This window comes from Panthera onca, chromosome F1, assembly GCF_046562875.1.
Source record: "Panthera onca isolate mPanOnc1 chromosome F1, mPanOnc1 haplotype 2, whole genome shotgun sequence".
Lineage (NCBI taxonomy): Eukaryota > Metazoa > Chordata > Mammalia > Carnivora > Felidae > Panthera > Panthera onca.
Window position 1 is genome coordinate 68,820,972 of NC_138355.1, and position 17,935 is coordinate 68,838,906.

At 53.3% G+C, this 17,935-nt stretch overlaps 1 protein-coding gene across 1 annotated transcript; it reads left to right on the forward strand.

Moving 5' to 3' along the window:
- Positions 1-5,536: 5,536 nt before the first annotated feature.
- On the forward strand, positions 5,537-13,733 carry SMIM42 (small integral membrane protein 42). Its single transcript, XM_060644590.3, has one exon. It carries the CDS (start codon positions 12,926-12,928, stop codon positions 13,136-13,138), a length of 213 nt encoding a protein of 70 aa, XP_060500573.3. The 5' UTR covers positions 5,537-12,925; the 3' UTR covers positions 13,139-13,733.
- Positions 13,734-17,935: the final 4,202 nt, after the last annotated feature.

The following is a 17,935-nucleotide window of genomic DNA, read 5'->3' on the forward strand; positions in this document are numbered from 1 at the left end:
GCAGCCCTGTCCTCTGGACTCCCTTATGACACTAAAATCCACCCCCCCCCCCCCCCCCAGTACTCCTCTTCATCAGAAGGAGAAAGGCCTAACTTAGGACAGGCACCCTCCTGACGGGCAGTTCTCTCCAAACACACACGCCCCTCCCTCCCCTCTCAAGGCTTGCTGGGACAATCCTAATTATGCTCTTGAACCTCACCAGCCTTCTTCTGCAGGTCTGAAATGCACATGTGGCCCAGGGGAAAATCTCGAGGGGCCTAGAAAGAACGCTTGCGTCTAAAAAAAGATAAAATGAATCGATTTGCAACAAGAAGCATTTCGACTTTGTAAGACGTCTTTACAAATAAAGCTCGACAAGCAGCATCTCTCTTTTTAGGTAAACGGTTCCTCCCCTGCTTGCTTCTCCTTCCGCTATCCAGTTTCTTTTCCCAACAGTGGTGTTCTCCACGAGGGTTTCTGAAATCACTTGTGAAGATACGGTGTGCAGCCCCAGGGAGTTCCCACCCTGAGGGCGGCTCCGGACTTACTCACACGGACAGAAAGAGCTCGGGGGGACTTCAGCATCCAGCCAATCCACGCCTTTCATTTTTCAAGTGAAAATGACATGCATCGAGGGTAACTGCTTCATGATAAAGACGCTGAGTCCCAGAGCAGTTTTTTTTTTAATTTTTAAATTCTTTTTGTAAATGTTTATTGATTTTTGAGAGAGAGAGAGAGAGACAGAGAGAGCAGGGGAGGAGCAGAGAGAGAGGGAGACAGAGAACCCGAAGCAGGCTCTACATGGTCAGCGCCCAGCCCAACGCGGGGCTCACACTCAGGAAGAGTGAGATCATGACCTGAGCCGAACTCGGACACTGAGCCGCCCAGGCGCCCCTCCAGACCAGCCTAGACACGAGTGTGAGAAGGGTAAAGACTGGCAAAAATAGAAGCCGTGGCAGAGAGCATGGTTTCGCAAGGCATCAGGCAGGTCAACGTGGGACAGTGTGGGGCACGCCTGGCTCCGGGCACCTACACCTGTCAGGGAGGACACGCCAGAATTAAGGGGACAGGAAACGAGCGGAGAGCAAAGACGAGCTTTTCCAGCGCCCTCCTGAATTGGGCTTTGCACAACTACAGCGTCAGGATGTGCGGGAAGTGGCACGACTTCCCGACGTTACATATGACCAACTGGAAACACAGCCCCCAAACTGAAGAGAGAGGGACCTCTTCTCAAACCTCCCTTCTTCGGAAGGCCGTGACTCAATGCTGACGGCTCTGACCAAAGCTGCCTGCCTTTCAACGCCGGCAACAGGCAAGAAACGATTCCCCCGGGGAAATTCCATCTTCCAGTCATACCGACTCAAGACCCACAGAGTCCTAACCTTCCCTTCAATGAAATAAATGTAAAAGTGGAAGAAAAACATATAGGCATTTCTCACCGACCGTGATACCAGAAGCAGCCATCCACGTGCAGCTCGCTCCCACGCGGCCAGTGGCGGGCAGGCTGGGCGTGACGCGGGGACGTGCGCCACCGTTCCAGGGTGACAACAGTGCGGCGGAAGGCATGGTCAGAGCTATGGACAAACGAAAATGGGGAAGAGGACGCAGGTTTACGAGGGACGAGAGGAGGTGCGGTTCCTGTTCACTGAGCTCTTCCTTCAGCGAGTGCCTATCGAGCACCGAACATACCCCAGGCACGAGGAACACCACGGTGTTGAGGACACGGTCCGTGCCTTCGTGGAGCCTCCATCTGGGGGCATACACAGACACCCGAAGCTGCAAACGTAAGTGGGACGAACAAGCCAGAGGAGAGGCCTGTGGGCTGTTGGACTCAGGAGAGGCTTCCCAGAGTAACGATGACCAAGGTGGACGTCAAGGTGAAAGGCATTACGGACAAATCCCCTGTCTCCTCGGCCAATGTCTTACTTACTTTCATCTATGGCCGAGAGGACAGAGGAGCTGACCAAGGAGCCGGGTAAGAGAACCAGAGGCCAAGACAGGCAGAGGCCAGAGGGAGAGCTGAACCCTGAGAGCCACAGGGGTGATGTCTGGGTCACGCACGGAGGCTGAGTGACAAACAGTGGAAAGGGGATGTGGGGAGCAGACACAGTCAGAGGGACAGCCGTGGCCGACCAGCTTCTTCAGCTCAAACAACTGCCACCCCCCGTCCACTGTTTTCCCTGGTAAACCAGCCGACATCTGCGGGTCAGGAGCAATTACCCCCTCGATGGCCGAAGCATTTTCTCTCTTCGGTATTTTGTTGGCTGCTTCTGTCAGGTTGCCTTGTCCCTAAAAGATGGTGGGAAAATGTGTGTCTTCCTTCTGACACACAAGGAGACCTGACACTCGAACGCAAAGTGTCCCTGTCGTCACCTGGACGGGCTTCTCCAGTGCTGAATGAGGGTAGAGCTGCGGCCAAAGTTTTTCCCAAACTCAGTACATTTACCAGCTTTTTACTAACGAGAACCCTGGCGCCGGATGGAATGAAGGTGTGGAAGCAGCTTTGCCACACCGGACACGTATTTGGGATTTTTTGCCTCACGCGGATTCTCTCGAGGCACAGAAAGGACGGCAGGCCGACCCAGGCTCATCCCCAACTCGGTCCTGCAGACTCGCTCCCCTGCGTGCATCTTACGGGAAGTGGCTGACACACCTCCCCCCGGCGAGATGCCTTCTCTGTCTTTCACTGGCTTCCTCCTGCCCCACTTTTTCCAGCGTGGGTGCCGTAGGGCCCGCACGGACCTTTCTTACGGTGCTTCGGTTCGCTCCGGTTCCCGGGAGACGCGCTCTGCCACCAGGGCTGAGCAAGAACAGAGGGGTGACAGGCCTCACACACGGGTTATTTTTATGAAAATCCAACGTTTCTCTTCTCAAGAATTTAAGCCAAGGAAGAAAACCGAAATGAGGTCTGGTCAACCTTCCATCATCCATCATCACTGACGCTCTTGATTGCTAGCTTTCAGCAATCGCTACCCATGGGTTTTTTTGTTTGTTTGTTTTTTGTTTTTAATTTTTTTTAATCTTTATTTTTGAGAGAGAGATAGAATGTGAGCAGGGAGGGGCAGAGGGAGAGAGAGACACAGAATTCGCAGCAGGCTCCAGGCTCCAAGCTGTCGGCACAGAGCCTGACGTGGGGCTCGAACTCACAAACTGTGAGATCATGACCTGAGCCGAAGTCAGACCCTCCACCGACTGAGCCACCCAGGCGCCCCAACTACGTGCGGTTTTTAAGGGAAGCTCAGTACTTCCTTTCATGCATCATTTCACACTTTGAGGGACACAGGAGCATTTTTCAGAAGCTCTCTGAAAAAAACAAGCGATGTCCAAAAGCGAGGCTGAAATGAGACTTTACCGGGAGATCGAATGACACCTTTCAGACTTCTGAAATCTCTTGGTCTGACAGTTGTATCTGAGACAAAAGTACGGTTAGCGTACCGCGTTAGTTTACATAGTACGAATCAAAACAAGACCACGTTAGGTTTAAGATCGCAATGTCATACATGCTGCTCAAATTCGGTTGTTCTCGTGATTTTTTAAGCTGGAAATGTACAAAAGCAAGTTTAAATATTTGAAAGTTCAATCTCTTGCTGTCTTATGTTGCTTGACATAGTCATCTCTTCATTCCCACTGCAGCCACCTGACCCTCATTAGACACACGCTATGCGCTTGTAACTATCCACTGAAGCAAGACTGGGCTTGGGACATACCCTTCTCACGCATTCATTCTCTCAGATACAGACACACTCGCCCATCACTCCCTCGCGTCAGCCTGCTGCTGGTAAGAACATGAGTCAGTGGTCCCGGACCTGCATGAACAACAGAAGGGCAGGGAACACGGAAACATCTGCAGAGAGAACCACACCGAGGGCACGACATGGTGGCCAGAGGCTGGGGACACAAAGATGAGTAAAATTAGGTCCTTTTACTGAAGAGGAGACAGGCTCAGTGAGTTGTGTGACATACAACGAGTGGCAGAACTAGAATTCAGCCCCAGGCCCGACCGACTCAAGATCTGTGCTCGGAAGAACCATCAAGAGATCCCTGCGCAAGACCACCTGCAAAGGACCTACGGCCTAACAGGCAGAGCCAGAAGGAACGGGCCCAGGAAGGAAACCGTCTGTCACGGGCAGGAGAGGAGGGCCGTTAAAAGCTTCTTGGAAGACATGCTCCTCCAGCTGACTTGTGAAAAACCGGCAACTGTAGGAAGGCCAACAGGTTGGGAACACACTCTCGTGCTGCTTACTTCCTAGTTTGGGAAACAGACAAGAAGCAAGAAAACGACTTTTTTTAAGTAGTGGGAAATTAAGGACACAGGCATAGAGTGATGAGGGCGCCATTTTAGGTAAGGGTGTTGGAGAAGGCCTCTCTGTCGAGGTGACTATTCGAGTACGGCCCTGAACAAAGTCATGTGAAGAAAAAAGAGAGTATTCTAGGGAGCGTGTGCGTAGCATGTTCACAAAACAGCAGTGAAGTCAGGGGACCCAGAGCAGAGTGACCACAGGAAGAGAGCAGGAGGTGAGATCCCAGCCGGAACAGGATCAAATCATGCAGGGGCTTGGAGAGGACCACAGTGTGGTCAAAGACGAAGTTTCGCCTCTTTGCGGTGGGCGCAAGGCATGAAAGGAAGCTGTATGACTCATGAACAACCTCAGAGGTAAGTCTACCGCCCACATGTATTGCGAAGCATTCAACTGAATAATCATAGTTATGAAAGTACTTATTCTTTGGGAATCCCCCATCGCTCGCTCTCTCTCTCTCTCTCTCTCTCTCTCTCTCACACACACACACACACACACACACACACACGCTGCATTGCCTCTAGTAAGCCAATTTAATATAGGTTGGAAAAAAAGATTTCTCAACAGTGCAAAAACATGTTTTGAAAAGGCAATTCTGTTCCAGCCTAGTCAAACCACTAAGGCATGATTTAAACAACAACAACAACAACGCCCCGGGGGCGCTACAGGGGTGGCTCATTCAGTTAGGCAACCGACCCTTGATTCGGGCTCAGGTCATGATCTCAGTTTGAGTCCCACACCGGGCTATGCACTGACAGTGAGGAGCCTGCTTGGGATTCTCTCTCTCTCTCCCTCTCTCTCTGCGCCTCCCATGCTCTCCCTCTCTCTCCCTGTCTCTCTCTCTCTCTCTCTCTCTCTCTCTCTCTCTCTCAAAAATAAATAAAAAATAAACCTTAAAAAATAAAAATAAAAACAAGGCTAAGGCATATCCTCCCATTCATGCAGGGCTCTACTTGACATCCCAGATCAATGGGTCCCTCCTGACTACTGTTTCCGCGAGATTAACTTCCAATTCAAACCTCCGATTCCTCCCGTTACTAAACAAGCAGCAGTGTATTGGGGGGGCGCGCGGCACTCCATGATTCTGGGGCGCTAAGCACGAAAGACCGGCAAGGGATTCCCGTACAAGAAGTGCTTAAATGCTCAGGGCCAGCGCAGTCCTGGGATGAGAAAGTCCGCAGGCATTTCGCACAGAAGAACGAGGCCAGGCATGGAGCACCCTGTTAGCAAATCCCCCCCGAACACGGCTGTCCCCGCAACACTTTCTGGTGTCAAAGTGACAAGGACAGCAAGATACAAAAGAGACAGCTTGGCTCAGGACAAGGAGAGAAGGCAGCGTGGGAGTGGGGAGAAGAGCACGGAACAGAGGGAGCTGCGAAGAGGCAACATACTTGGGAATGAGCAGAGGAACGCACGGAATGTCGGAATGTCGGGGAGACACTGACGCCTCCCGCCCTTTCCGGGAGGTCTGTGTGGCCCCCCCGCTGGGCCTGGGGGGTCTGGGGCTGGCGCTCCCCGGCACTGAGTGCGCAGAGGCCCTCTCACAAACAGCGCGACAATCTGCGGAGGTGCGAGGAGACAAGGTTTGCTTTCTCTTCTCTCTGAGCGAGGGTGACCGTCTATGGCCAAGGATGGCCCATCGGACTCACGAAGCAAAGACGCTGCAGAGAGACGGAACCAGAGCCTCATCAGAAGGGAACAAAACGAAGCGCGCTGCAAGGCTGCTCAACGGGGAGGCTCGGATCCGCCCGCGCTCACAACCCGGGCCGCGGGACCCTCCCCCGGAGCCCCTGGCCCGCAGTGAGGCGCAGTGCCCACGGGAGACGGTCCTCTCGAGACGATGGGGCAGGGCTCCGGGGGCTGGGTGCGAGGAGGACGGCCAAGAAAGAACTTCAGGCTGATCGGGGCCAGCCTGGAAGACAGGGGTCTGCGGGTGACAGGGGCTGACGGAGAGGGTGGGACCAAGCGGAGGCCCTTGCACGAAAAGGCAAGAGCGAGGCGCCACCGAAAGAGAAGCAGCAGGACCACGCCGCAGCCCCGCCGCCGCTACTCCACACCCGGTCCTCCGGTGCAAACGGCTTATCTGCGCCAGGTCTGCCCCAGAGGCTTCAAACTTTCGTCTCCAAAAGCCTACCGCCGCCCTCTGAACTACAACACCCAACAAGCTCCACTCGCAGGACGAACGACCCAGCCCCTTCCGCCCCCCGCTAGCCAATGGGCTTCGCCAATTTCCTCTGCCCCGGGAGAGAGGGCGCTTTCTGCCCCGTGAGCCGCTCGGTTTGACCCCCCAGGCGTTCCAAAAGTGCGGTACTGAAAACGAAACCAAAGGCAGAGGACCCAGAGCTAAAGGCGGAGTCTTCGTCGGCGTGGATTCCACTACGGAACATGGGCCGTTTGGGCGGACGGACAGTGCCACGCCACGATTTTTGGGTTCCCTCCCCGCTTCTTCCGGAGCGGGCCTTGGTCCTGTGGCACAGGCGCACTCCACCTCTTGGGGGCGGGTCTCGGGACCTCTTGGGGCGGGCCTCGGACCTCCCGCACATGCGCACTTTGCACTTTCTGCAGGACGGTCCTCCGAGCTGAGAGGCACGTGCGCGCTTCCCTGCCTTCCCCGGGAAGCAAGTTGAGACACGACCCCTCTGCTTGTTCCCGGTGCTGTTCTGCAGGTATTGTATTTGGGGCAATGCTGTCCTTTTTTTTAATTCATTGTTTTTTCTTGTGTTGAACTTCAAGACGCAGCAATGAAATGTTCTTAAAAGAGCCCTAAAGCAGGGGTTGCAATCTGGCCTGTGTGACAGAGCAGCGGTGGGGTTGGCAGTCACCTGAAGGTCCGGCCCTGGGCCGGTGGTCTCTGAGGTTGGGAGGGAACGAGGCTCCGCCCGCCTTCTCGTGCTGGGGGTGCTACGGACCCAGGCCTGCCGCCCCCAGCCTCCAGGCCCCTGGGCCACAGGGCCCGAGAAGCGAGCAGGTGGCAGCGTCGGACGCCATGAGTATGATCTGCACGCCGGACGGCGTTGCTGGGGCTGCTGGAAGGAGCGACCAGGAAAGAAAAGACAAGCTTCGTTGGCTCCTTCTTCTCTACCTGCAACTCCTGATAATTCCCCTCCTACGTACCTTCCCATCTGACCACTTTTCTCCATCCCTGCCGCCGTTCACGCCATGTCTTGTTTAAGCGATTTCCCTGTGTCCGGTGTCCCTGTGGGATCATGCTAAAATGCAAACGCGAGCATTAAACATGCCATAGGCTCCCTCACCCCAGCATAAAGTACACACATCTTAAGGCTGGGTGGCCTGGCCACCTCCTGCAGCCGTGCTCCCCCACCCTGTGTCCTAGTCATCCTTAAATACCAACAGGACCTTTAACCCACCAGGCTACGTTTTACCCCAAGGGCTTTTTTCATATAGAAGCAATTTTATGAGCGTCCTGAGCTCTGCTGAACATCATCCTGACTCGGTTTCTACCAGAGTCTCCTACCAACGCTCTGCACTCCCTGCCTGGCTCTGACAGATTCTGCAGCTTTCTGCTCCTGTGGTTACCAGAAGTCCAGCCTAGTTAATCCGCTTTAAAACTTCAGTCTCACACCAGGCCGTACACTCCTTCCTTCCCCCCCCACCCTCCGCACCAGCCAGGCTTCCGCTGTGGGACCTGTTTGGGGGGAACTGGCACACTCTGCGTCCTTCAGTAGGAGGCTCACTAATTTAAAGTACTTGCTGCGTGGGGAGCTGGAGGAAGCATTGGGGAAGGTGCGGGAGGAATGGCCAGGAGTGCTTCTACCTAACTGGGCATGTAATTACCATCCTCTGTCGGTTCTCTGCCTCTCGGGCTAAGGCTGACTGGTCATGGATACCTTCCACTTGGAAGGGGCCCAAATGCCAGCTGTTAAGGGCACAGAGGTTTGTTTTGTGGAAGCTCTCCCCCACTGCACAATCCCAGATGGGGAATCTGCTCCAGCTTAACTGCTTCCCCCAAGCCCCCCCGGTCCTGCCCTTGGTGGTACAACGAGGCTGTGCTGGCTACCGGTTTTCTCGGGAGGAGAGCAGCGAGGTAGCCTGAGCCCCGCTGATGGCCACACCTGTTCACGTGACTTTCGGAAACCTCACAGATCTGTCTGCACCAGCAGGAACTCGTTCTCGTTGTTTGACTAGAATAGAAGGGAAATTACAGCTCCTGTCACTAGGCTGCAGCCTCTGGATGTGACATCCCTTCCTTCGTCTGTTCAACAAGCCACTATTAACCGACCTGGAAGGGGTGAGGGGATTTAATGCATGTCTGGCTGGGGCCCTTGGCGCAGTGAGGACGGGATGACGGGTGATGGCGTATCCTGTGCTCAAACACCAGGTAGAGTTCTCAGGAGCTAGAGCCTCCTTCCTTCTGTTCTCCCTCCCTGCACCCCCTCAGTGGGGCAGAAAGGACAAATTGCCCCACGGGCCCAGGGGAAATTGCTGCTTGGCCTTCAGAGCCCTGGGATAAAATTGGATATTGCTCCCAGGACACAATTCCAGACGTCCGGCCCTCCCATAATATACCCCTGCCCTGACTTGTCTGTTCTCTCCTTCAAAATGGGGGCAGGGGCACCTGGGTGGCTCAGTCAGTTAAGCATCCGACTCTTGATTTTGGCTCAGACCCTGATCACATGGTTCATGGGTTCAAGCCATGCGTTGGGTTCCTCGCTGACAGTGTGGAGCCTGCTTGGGATTCTCTGTCTTCCTCTCCGTCTGTCTCTCTCATAATAAATATTTTTTTAATGTTTATTTATTTTTAAGAGACAGAAACAGAGCACGAGCTGGGGAGGGACAGAGAGAGAAGGAGACACAGGATCCAAAGCAGGCTCCAGGCTCCAAGCTGTCAGCACAGAGCCCAATGCGGGGCTCGAACTCATGAGCCGCGAGATCATGACCTGAGCCGAAGTCGGACGCTTAACTGACTGAACCACCTAGGCACCCCTCTCATAAATATTTTTTAAAAATAAAATAAAATGGGGACAGCATTTTTGTCTGAAGAGCCAAGTTCCTGGGTTAACTAAAACATGAACTTACCCAGAACATCACATTCTACTGTTCATCCAACAAGTACCTATTGAGCGATATTTATATGCTAGGTTTTTTGGGGGGTGGGGGAACTACAGTAAAGACAATTCCTGCTCTCAAGTCACTTACAGTCTGGGGCGGAGACGTGAAGAAACAGTTTGAGCACCAAGTACTCTGACAGAGACACGCGCATGTGGCTTGGAGGAGATACAGGTCGGGATCCCAAGGAAAACAGCCCTGACTCAGCCTTAAGGTAGGAGCTGAGCATGCAGAGAGGCGGGAGGGGAGAGAGGCTTTTAAAAAAAAAAAAAAAAAAAAAAAGACAGCAATGATGTGATTTAGTGGACTAGGAGAGGAGAGGCCAGAGTCCCAGGCCTTTACTTATTGGGCCAGTGACTGTGTGCCCTTGGTCACCTTCTCCTGCCTGAGCTTCTTGCTCTGTTAGGTGAAGGAAGTGGACAAATAATAACAAGGTTCCTGTGTTCGCTTCCTGGGGCTGCTGTGACAACCGCAAACATGGTGATTGAAACCAACAGAAATTCATTCTGTCACCGACTTGGAGGCTAGATGTCTGAAATGGAGTACTGTGCTCCCCCCGGAGGCTCTGGGGGAGAATCCATTCCATGCTTTTTCCAGCGCTCGGTGGCTGTGGTTGTTCCTCAGCCCGTGGCCTCTCTCTGCTCTGTCTTCACATCTCCTTTCCTCTGCATGTCTGTCTCTCCCAGAACTCCATCCTTCTCTCTCTCAACGGCACACGTGCGATTGTGTTTGGGACCCACTAGGATAACCTAGGAGGATCCCCTCTTCTCTAGATCCTTAATTACGTCTTCTGCGCATATGGTAACGTCCGCACTTTCCAGGGAATTGGCACAGATATCCTGGGGGTGGGGGATCCATTCACAGACCTTTACAAGTTCACAGAGACTGGGGAGAACCACCTTGAGAAAATCTGCACTGCCCTGCATTCTCCTCCCCACTTCCCTCCCTTTTACCCTAGCTCTTATTTAAAATAACCTACATTTGTATACAGTTTTATGGCTTAAAAGGTTATTATGCGTTTATAAGCTCATTTCAGTCCCATAAAAACCTATAAATTTTGCATTATCCCTATAATTCCATTGGCAAAGAGTAAATGGAGGTTCATAGAGATTATGTGACCTGACCAAGGTCACGAGTGCTGGAAAGAGTGAGCACTGGGCTCCAATCTGAGTCTTTGGCCACAACTCCTGTGGCTCCTGCCGTCATCACCTGCCTGAATCTTGACGGGGCATCGAGAGGTTCCGAGACCGGGACTGGGAGATGCCCTTGGAGTACATTCAGCTCTCCCTGCTCCTCCTGCTGAGCACAGCTAAAAACACTGGGTGTTTTCTATAAAACCAGCATAAGAAGACCCTGAAAGGTGGGAAGAAGAAGGCAGACTGACTAGGGACCTTGGAGCCCGAGGAGGGATGTGGCAGTGAGTTCCCTGGGTTTTCTTTTTGTATCCTACATCCTGGACTGGGTGCTGGAAAAGCAACCCAGAAATGCCAATGGGCACAGACAAAATAAAGTCTCAAGAAAAGCCTGCTTGCTTTCTCTAGCTGGAAAAACAAAACTAGGAAAGAGGCAATCCAGCAAGACATAAAAGTTTTGGACAATAATTGCCCTACCCTAGCCAAATACCATGGAAAAAATCATGGCCCCACCTCCACCACATAAGCAAAGACCAAGTGGGGACCCCAGGTCCCACCCTTGCCCAACTGTAATGAGGTACTCCTCCTCACGTCCCACCCCAGGCTGCTAGGGTAGTGTCATAGAAGACACAGTGGGATCCAGAGTGTCATAGAAGACATCCCTGCCCAGAGGTAATGAACTCGCCATCCAAGAGTTACAAGGTGCCCTTCCCTGTCCTGCCAGAGTGTCAGAGGAGGCCAACTGGGGGGATCTAAAATCCCATATCCACCCAGCAGTGAGGACTTACCTCTCTCCAACCCAGGTTTGACAAAGGAGGCCAAGTGGAGAACCCAGACCTTCACCCCACCTGGCATTACTGGGGAGATGCCCCCACCCACAACTGGCATGAAGTCAGAGGAAACTTGCTGAAATAGAAGATGTAAATAAGATCCAGAGTCTCCTAACACCCAAATGTCCAGAATACGATCAAAATCATACATCATACCAAGAACCAGGAAAATCTCAAAGAAAAAGAAAAGAAGATAATAAGCAGATGCCAACAGCACGATGGTGCAGATATGGGAATTATCTGACAGGGATTTTAAGGAATCATAAAAATACTTCAACAAGGAATTATGAATACACTTGAAACAAATACAAAGTAGAACATCTCAGTGAAGGGGTGCCAGGGTGGCTCAGTCGGTTAAGGGTTCAGCTCAGGTCGTGATCTCACAGTTTGTGAGATTGAGCCCCACGTTGGGCTCTGTGTCTGGGCTCAAGCACGGAGCCCACTTGGGCTTCTCTCTCTCTCTCTCTCTCTCTCTCTCTCTCTCTCTCTCTGCCTCTCCGCAACTAGGCCGTTGAGAGGACTCTCTCAAAATAAATAAACTTAAAAAAAAAAAAAAGAAAATCTCAGTGAAGAAATCAACGATATAAAGGAGAACCAAATAGAAATTCCAGAACTGCAAAATATAATTACCCAAGTAAAAAAACTCCAAGGAAGGGAGGACTCAACCTCAGAATGGAGGGGGACAGAGGAAAGGACCCATGAACTTGAAGATGTAACAGTACAATTGAGCCAAGCTGAACAACAGGAAGTGGGGTAAAAAAAACAAACTTAGGTTTCTGAATCATCATGTCTTGCAGTTGAAGCAAAAAATATAACATTGCTGAATGTGATTTTCAACATATCCAGAGGAAATACTTAAGTTATACTGCAAATGGATAAGGGTGAAGGAACGGAGAGGGAGGTGGTACTTTTTCTACACTTGTCTCCCAACTGGTAAGCAGTGGACACCACTAGGTCTTCATGCTGACAGAGTAATTCTGTATCGTGATTTCAGCGGTGGTTATAAGACTCTGTATGGATGATAAAATGCCATAGAACTATATGCACACATTTGCCCCAATGTCTGTTCACTGGCTTTGATTTTGTGCTATGGTCGTACTCCGTTACATGGCTTCTCTCTCTACTCTCTTTGCAACGTCCTAAGTGTCTGAAATGATTTCAAAACGAAAAGGAAAAAGATAAGGGGATTGAAGGGGCATCTTCACAAGCAATGGGGAACGCTTTCCATTCTAGAGGCCAGGCGTGAAGGGAGGCGTGCTCAGAGGACAGAGGTTTGCAGAATAGAACCTTCAGTTCAGACCCAGCCTCACCCTCAAGTGACATCACAAAGCCTCAGACGCCCCCGCCCACCACCCAGAAGTTTTATCAATTAAGCCATCAGCTCAGGACTATATTTGCACTGGAAGCTGTTGTCCAACCTGGCCAAGCACACATCTCCTCTCCCTGTTCAGTTATGTCCGAGGAAAATGGCGCCATGCAAGCAACAGGGTCTACAGACGTGTGACTGCAGCTCCTCACCCACTCTGAGGATATAACAAAGAGCCGCCTGGTTCTCCTGGTGCGTAGTCATTGGGGGAGTCTGCTCATACCACTTAGCTCAGCCCTCTCAGAGAACCCTATGTCTTCCTCACCACTCCCAGCCTTCCTGTGGGACAAGAGCACACTCACCACCGCCATATCTGACCCTGCTCGCCTAGTAAAGGTTCTCTTCTTCTTTGCACTCCTGATGACCTTAGTCACTCTACTCATCCTGGTCTGGAAGGTAACCAAAGACCGAGGCAACAAGAACAGAGAGCCAGACCCGAGAAAGGAAGATACTCTGCTGGCGTGAAGGTGGACAGTCACTGCCAAGGACTCCATTGAGGGGAAGCCTGGAGGCTCAGGAGGCAGCGTCATCCTGGAGCCAGAACCTGAGGAGGAAGAGCTGCTTTGCGGGGGAGGACCCCCGGGGGGGCCCCCCAGGGCCTCCCCCCTCCTCCACCACCACTTATGTAATTCACACTCATCTTGCTGTTCTCTGGCTCATCCAGGCTGCCAGGTTTGAATGTCTTCTCTCTGTGGATCTTCTAGACTGAAATTATAAATGGCTCTTGATTTCTGCATTAACCGAGGAAAAAACAAACAAACACGTGGAGAATTAAAAATTGATTACAAAGCCCACATCTTCCTTTCTAAATTGGGCCTGTGTTGACTCTGGGATATTGAAATTATTGGGAGCTCACAGCATCTCTGACTATATAATGAAGCTATACCAGAAGCTCGGTTCCAGAAGATCCTTGAAATAGAACAGCTCACCTACTCCAAATTCTAGGTAAAATGCTCCCTCCTCTTCACCTAATTCTAAGAATAAAAAGTATTATTGCTCTCAAAAAATGACGGGAAGTACCAAATACTTTTCTTTCTTCTCCCCCATCCTCCCAACTTTATGCGCTGACAAGCTTTAAAAATATCATTTTCTAAAATAATAATTTCATTTTTAAAAATCTTTTCTGGGTTTGGAATGAATTAACTCTCTTTTCAGATGAAATCCAAATTAAAGAGGCAGCATTTTGAAAATCAGTACTCTCACTCAGTTAGGCTTGGGTTACCCAAGGAGCATTTGACCATTTGCCTGGAAGGAATTAGTAATTTTTTGGAGAAAAACCTCTATGCCCAACCCCACCGTTGACTTCCTCCTCGAAGCAGCCTGTCAGGTGTTCCCTTGTCTCCCTCCACATGCGCTTGACTCTGGGGTCGAGAGCCAACAGCCCCTTCCTCAAAAGCTTTCCCCATTGCTTAAAATCATGGGACTATGTGTTCAGCCGTCTCAGAGCACACGCCCCTCCCCCCCCCCCCCCCCCCGCGGTGTCTGGGCTGCACACTGTGCATGTGTCAACCACAGGTCGTCCATGCACTTCCGCTATAACCTGTAGAAATTAAGGAGCTCGGTCACTTGGTGCTGAGGAGAGGTCAGTATTGCTGCCAGACGCAAGGGGAACCCCTCCCCCCGGGGCAGGGAGTGTTCCCACCTGCTTCCTCGACTGTCTGATAGGTGGTGCTTGTCTTGTGGCTGACCGACTTTAGTGGAGACAGATCACAGCTGGCCAGCAATGGGGCTGCAAGTCTCACGGCCAAGGAAGATGTATCCCTCTCTCCTCTGCAGCATGGGGCTCTTCCTCAGAGGCAGGCTAGCGTTCCTCTCCAGCTGGCTACCACGCCCCGTGTCTGTCCAGCACGCCAGCTTGGGAAGTACAGGGTGTGAGGGGGTAGGGGGTGTTGCCTTGAGTGTGCATGGTTTCCATGCATCGTTGTCGAGAAGGAGCTCCACGAAGGCCTTTGTGCCTCCAAGTTGGCATCAGGGTCCTCAGCACCCCAACACTCTGCAGATGTGTCTCCCCTATCCTGAAAATGCCTGTACTTATCCACCAGATGTTTACTGAGCTCTCGCGAAGAATCAGGCTCGGTCCTGGGTGCTGGAGCTGTGAGAGGAAGGGCCCCCGTTTTCTCTCTCCTTGAGCCCGTCCAGCACCGTGAGAGATAGATGTCCATGAAATGATCGCATGGGTGAATGCTTAATTATATAACAGAAAAGTGCCCTGGAAGAGAATTGGGCTTTCTGGGGGCATGTATGGAGGCGTGTATAGAAGGAGCCTGGCCCGGGCTGGAGAAGGAGCGCCTGGGCGCAGGAGCCTGGCTCAAGGGTGGAACAGGTGGAAATTCTGCACATAGGGGTGCAGGCAGGCGGCCCTGCGTTCCAGAGTGAGGTCAGCATGTGCAAAAGCCCATAGCCAGAGGGGTTGTTGTGTCAATAGTATAGAAAGATGGGGCCTCGGGAGCACAAAAAGCAAAGGCCAGAATAGAAAACTATGAGCTGGAGACACAGGTGTGAGCGGAGCCCTCACAGCCAAGTGCGTCTATTACAGGCCACTCCTGGGGACCCTAAATTACCCTCCTCCCCAAGCCACTCGCGTACCCCAGATCTGTTTTACTTACAAACTAGCCGGACTGCATTGCAAGCTTATGGCCACCCGATGGCAGCAAAGGGCCACACTAGGCACAGGGACCCTCCCTTCCCTGCTCAGAGCTGGATTGTCTTCCCTAAGGGACTGCCAACCACATTATCCACAATAATGAGAATCTCTTGTCCTCAAGATCTCCTGGCTGGCATTTTCATCATTTTTAAAACATAATGTGTAATGAGCATCAATTATATGCTGACTCTCAACATAACGGTATATCCGTTCTGCCTCCATGCCCTGTGGAAAGGACACTGTCCCTCCTACAGGCAGGAAGATGAGGCTCCGAATCCCAGAGAGGCTGCCACCTGCCCAAGTCTCACAGCAGAGCCAGATTATCGCCCCTCTCCCCTGCTTCCCCGGAGCTCCTCGGGGAATAAGACAGCCTCTGCTTGGAGACAGCCCTCCTTCCCTATCAGAAGTTCCTGTCCTAGGTGTCACCAGCACGAGTGTGTGTGGTTCTCTTGTGACTGGGGCGCCCTGCGTCTTCCTCTGCCTCTCCCACCTTCAGAGCGGTCTCTGCTGCTCCAGGCCTGCAGGACCAAGCCAGCAGGTACCGATCACCATAAAGCATCCAGAGGGTAATGGGGACCCGAGGGAGGAGACAGTGAAGGGGGAACTAAGATGCTGCTCCCTCCTCCAGGGAGCTGCCAGCTCAGATGTGGCTGAGGACCTCCCTTGAAGCGGTAACAACCCTGGGTGATTTCAGAGAAAGGCCAAGCATGGGTGCTAATGGAATGCTGTAGGCATTCTGAACCCTGAGGGCCCTCTGTGGGCTGGATCAATCAGGGAGGGCTTTCTGAAGCAGGTGACACATTAGGATACCAGACAGGGTTTAGGAATCAGAAGGAAGCACGTGACACGCATGACAAAGGGACAAGGGACAGTGAGCCAGCCACACGATACATGTAGGGGACAGTGGGAAGTCAGGTTGAGAAGAGAGTATCAGCAGTGGTAAAGGCCTTGAATGCCAGACTAGGGTGTTCGATTTCAACCGAGGGACCAAGGAAGGTTCTCCAGGACGGGAGTGACAGGGAAGTCAGCAGTCCAAATCACCTGGCCTAACTCGAGGCACAGGCGAGAGGAGCAAGGAGAGACTGCGTAAAAGGCTAGTTGAAATGTCCGCGGAACACTGAACTCTCCAGGTCCTGGTCCTTCTCTGCTTCTGAAAGCAGGTCACAGCAATGGGGACCTTCGTCCCGGCCCCGCCCCGGGCCCCCAGCCCGCCTCGGACCTGCCCCCGGCCCTCTTCCAGCTCACTTCCCGCCCCAGGACCCAGTCCCGCCCGCGGCACTGCCTCCACCACCCCAGCCCTCGGCCCCGCCCCTGGCACTGCCTCCACCCCCGCCCCGCGGTCCTGGGCCCCGCCCCTGGCACTGCCTCCACCCCTGCCCCTCCCCGCCGCCCCGCGGCCCTCGGCCCCGCCCCTGGACCGGCCCCGCCCCCCGGCCCTGCATCCGCCCCCCACCCTCGGCCCCGCCCCTGGACCGGCCCCGCCCCCCGTCCCTGCATCCGTCCCCCACCCTCGGCCCCGCCCCTGGACCGGCCCCGCCCCCCGGCCCTGCATCCGTCCCCCACCCTCGGCCCCGCCCCTGGACCGGCCCCACCCCCCGGCCCTGCATCCATCCCCCACCCTCGGCCCCGCCCCTGGACCGGCCCCACCCCCGGCACGGCCTCCGCCCCCCACCCTCGGCCCCGCCCCTGGACCGGCCCCGCCCCGGCCCTGAGGGCTGGAGGCTGAGTGCCGGCTGAACCCGGTGGTACCACTGGTTCGGGTGGGAGGGGCACCTCTTCTCCTGGAAAGGTGTAGGACTCAGAGCTGTCTTCGCCAGAGGAGGTGGAGCAGAAGGAGGCCCCGCTGGTCTCTCTCCGCTCCTGTAGCTGGCAGTCCCGGCCCAGTGACACGCAGACACCCCTGTGCGGGCCGCGGGCCCGAACGCAGAGCTGCCCAGAGCTGGGTCGGGAGCGGCAGAAGCAGACGGCCTTGGGCCGTGGAGAAGCCCACCCACATGTTACAGAGAAGCCCCTGATGCCCAGAGGGGCCACCCTCCTCCCTAGCTCCACCAACTCTCATTCGCTGTGCAGCCAGGGGCACCTTAGTTAAGCCAGTGACTCTCAAAGTACCGCCCTGGGGTTCCTGGGGGCTCCCCAAGGCCCTTTCGGGGAGTCCACGAGGCTGAAATTACTTCCATACAAACATTACGATGTTACTTTCCTTTTACTTTATTTTGAAAGTAATCTCTACTGTCAACGTGGGGCTCGAACTCATGACCCCGAGACCAGGAGCCGCACACTCCACTGAGGGAACCAGCCAGGCGCCCCTTATTCTCTCCTTTCTCACTACTGTTCTCTCATGAGCGCCCAGGGGAGTGTTTGAGCGGCGGTGTGACCTGAGTCCAGGAGGCCAAGTGTTGAAGAGATTTACAAAACTTGTACCATTCTTCCCTCAGCGTGCTTTTTGTGTTAGCATGTAATAAGTTTATTATTGTTATTTTTTATTCTTTTGAAAGCTTTACATTTATTTAGAGAGAGAGAGAGCACAAGCAGGGGAGAAACAGAGAGAGAGGGAGACACAGAATCCGAAACAGGCTCCAGGCTCTGAGCTGTCAGCACAGAGCCCGACGCGGGGCTCG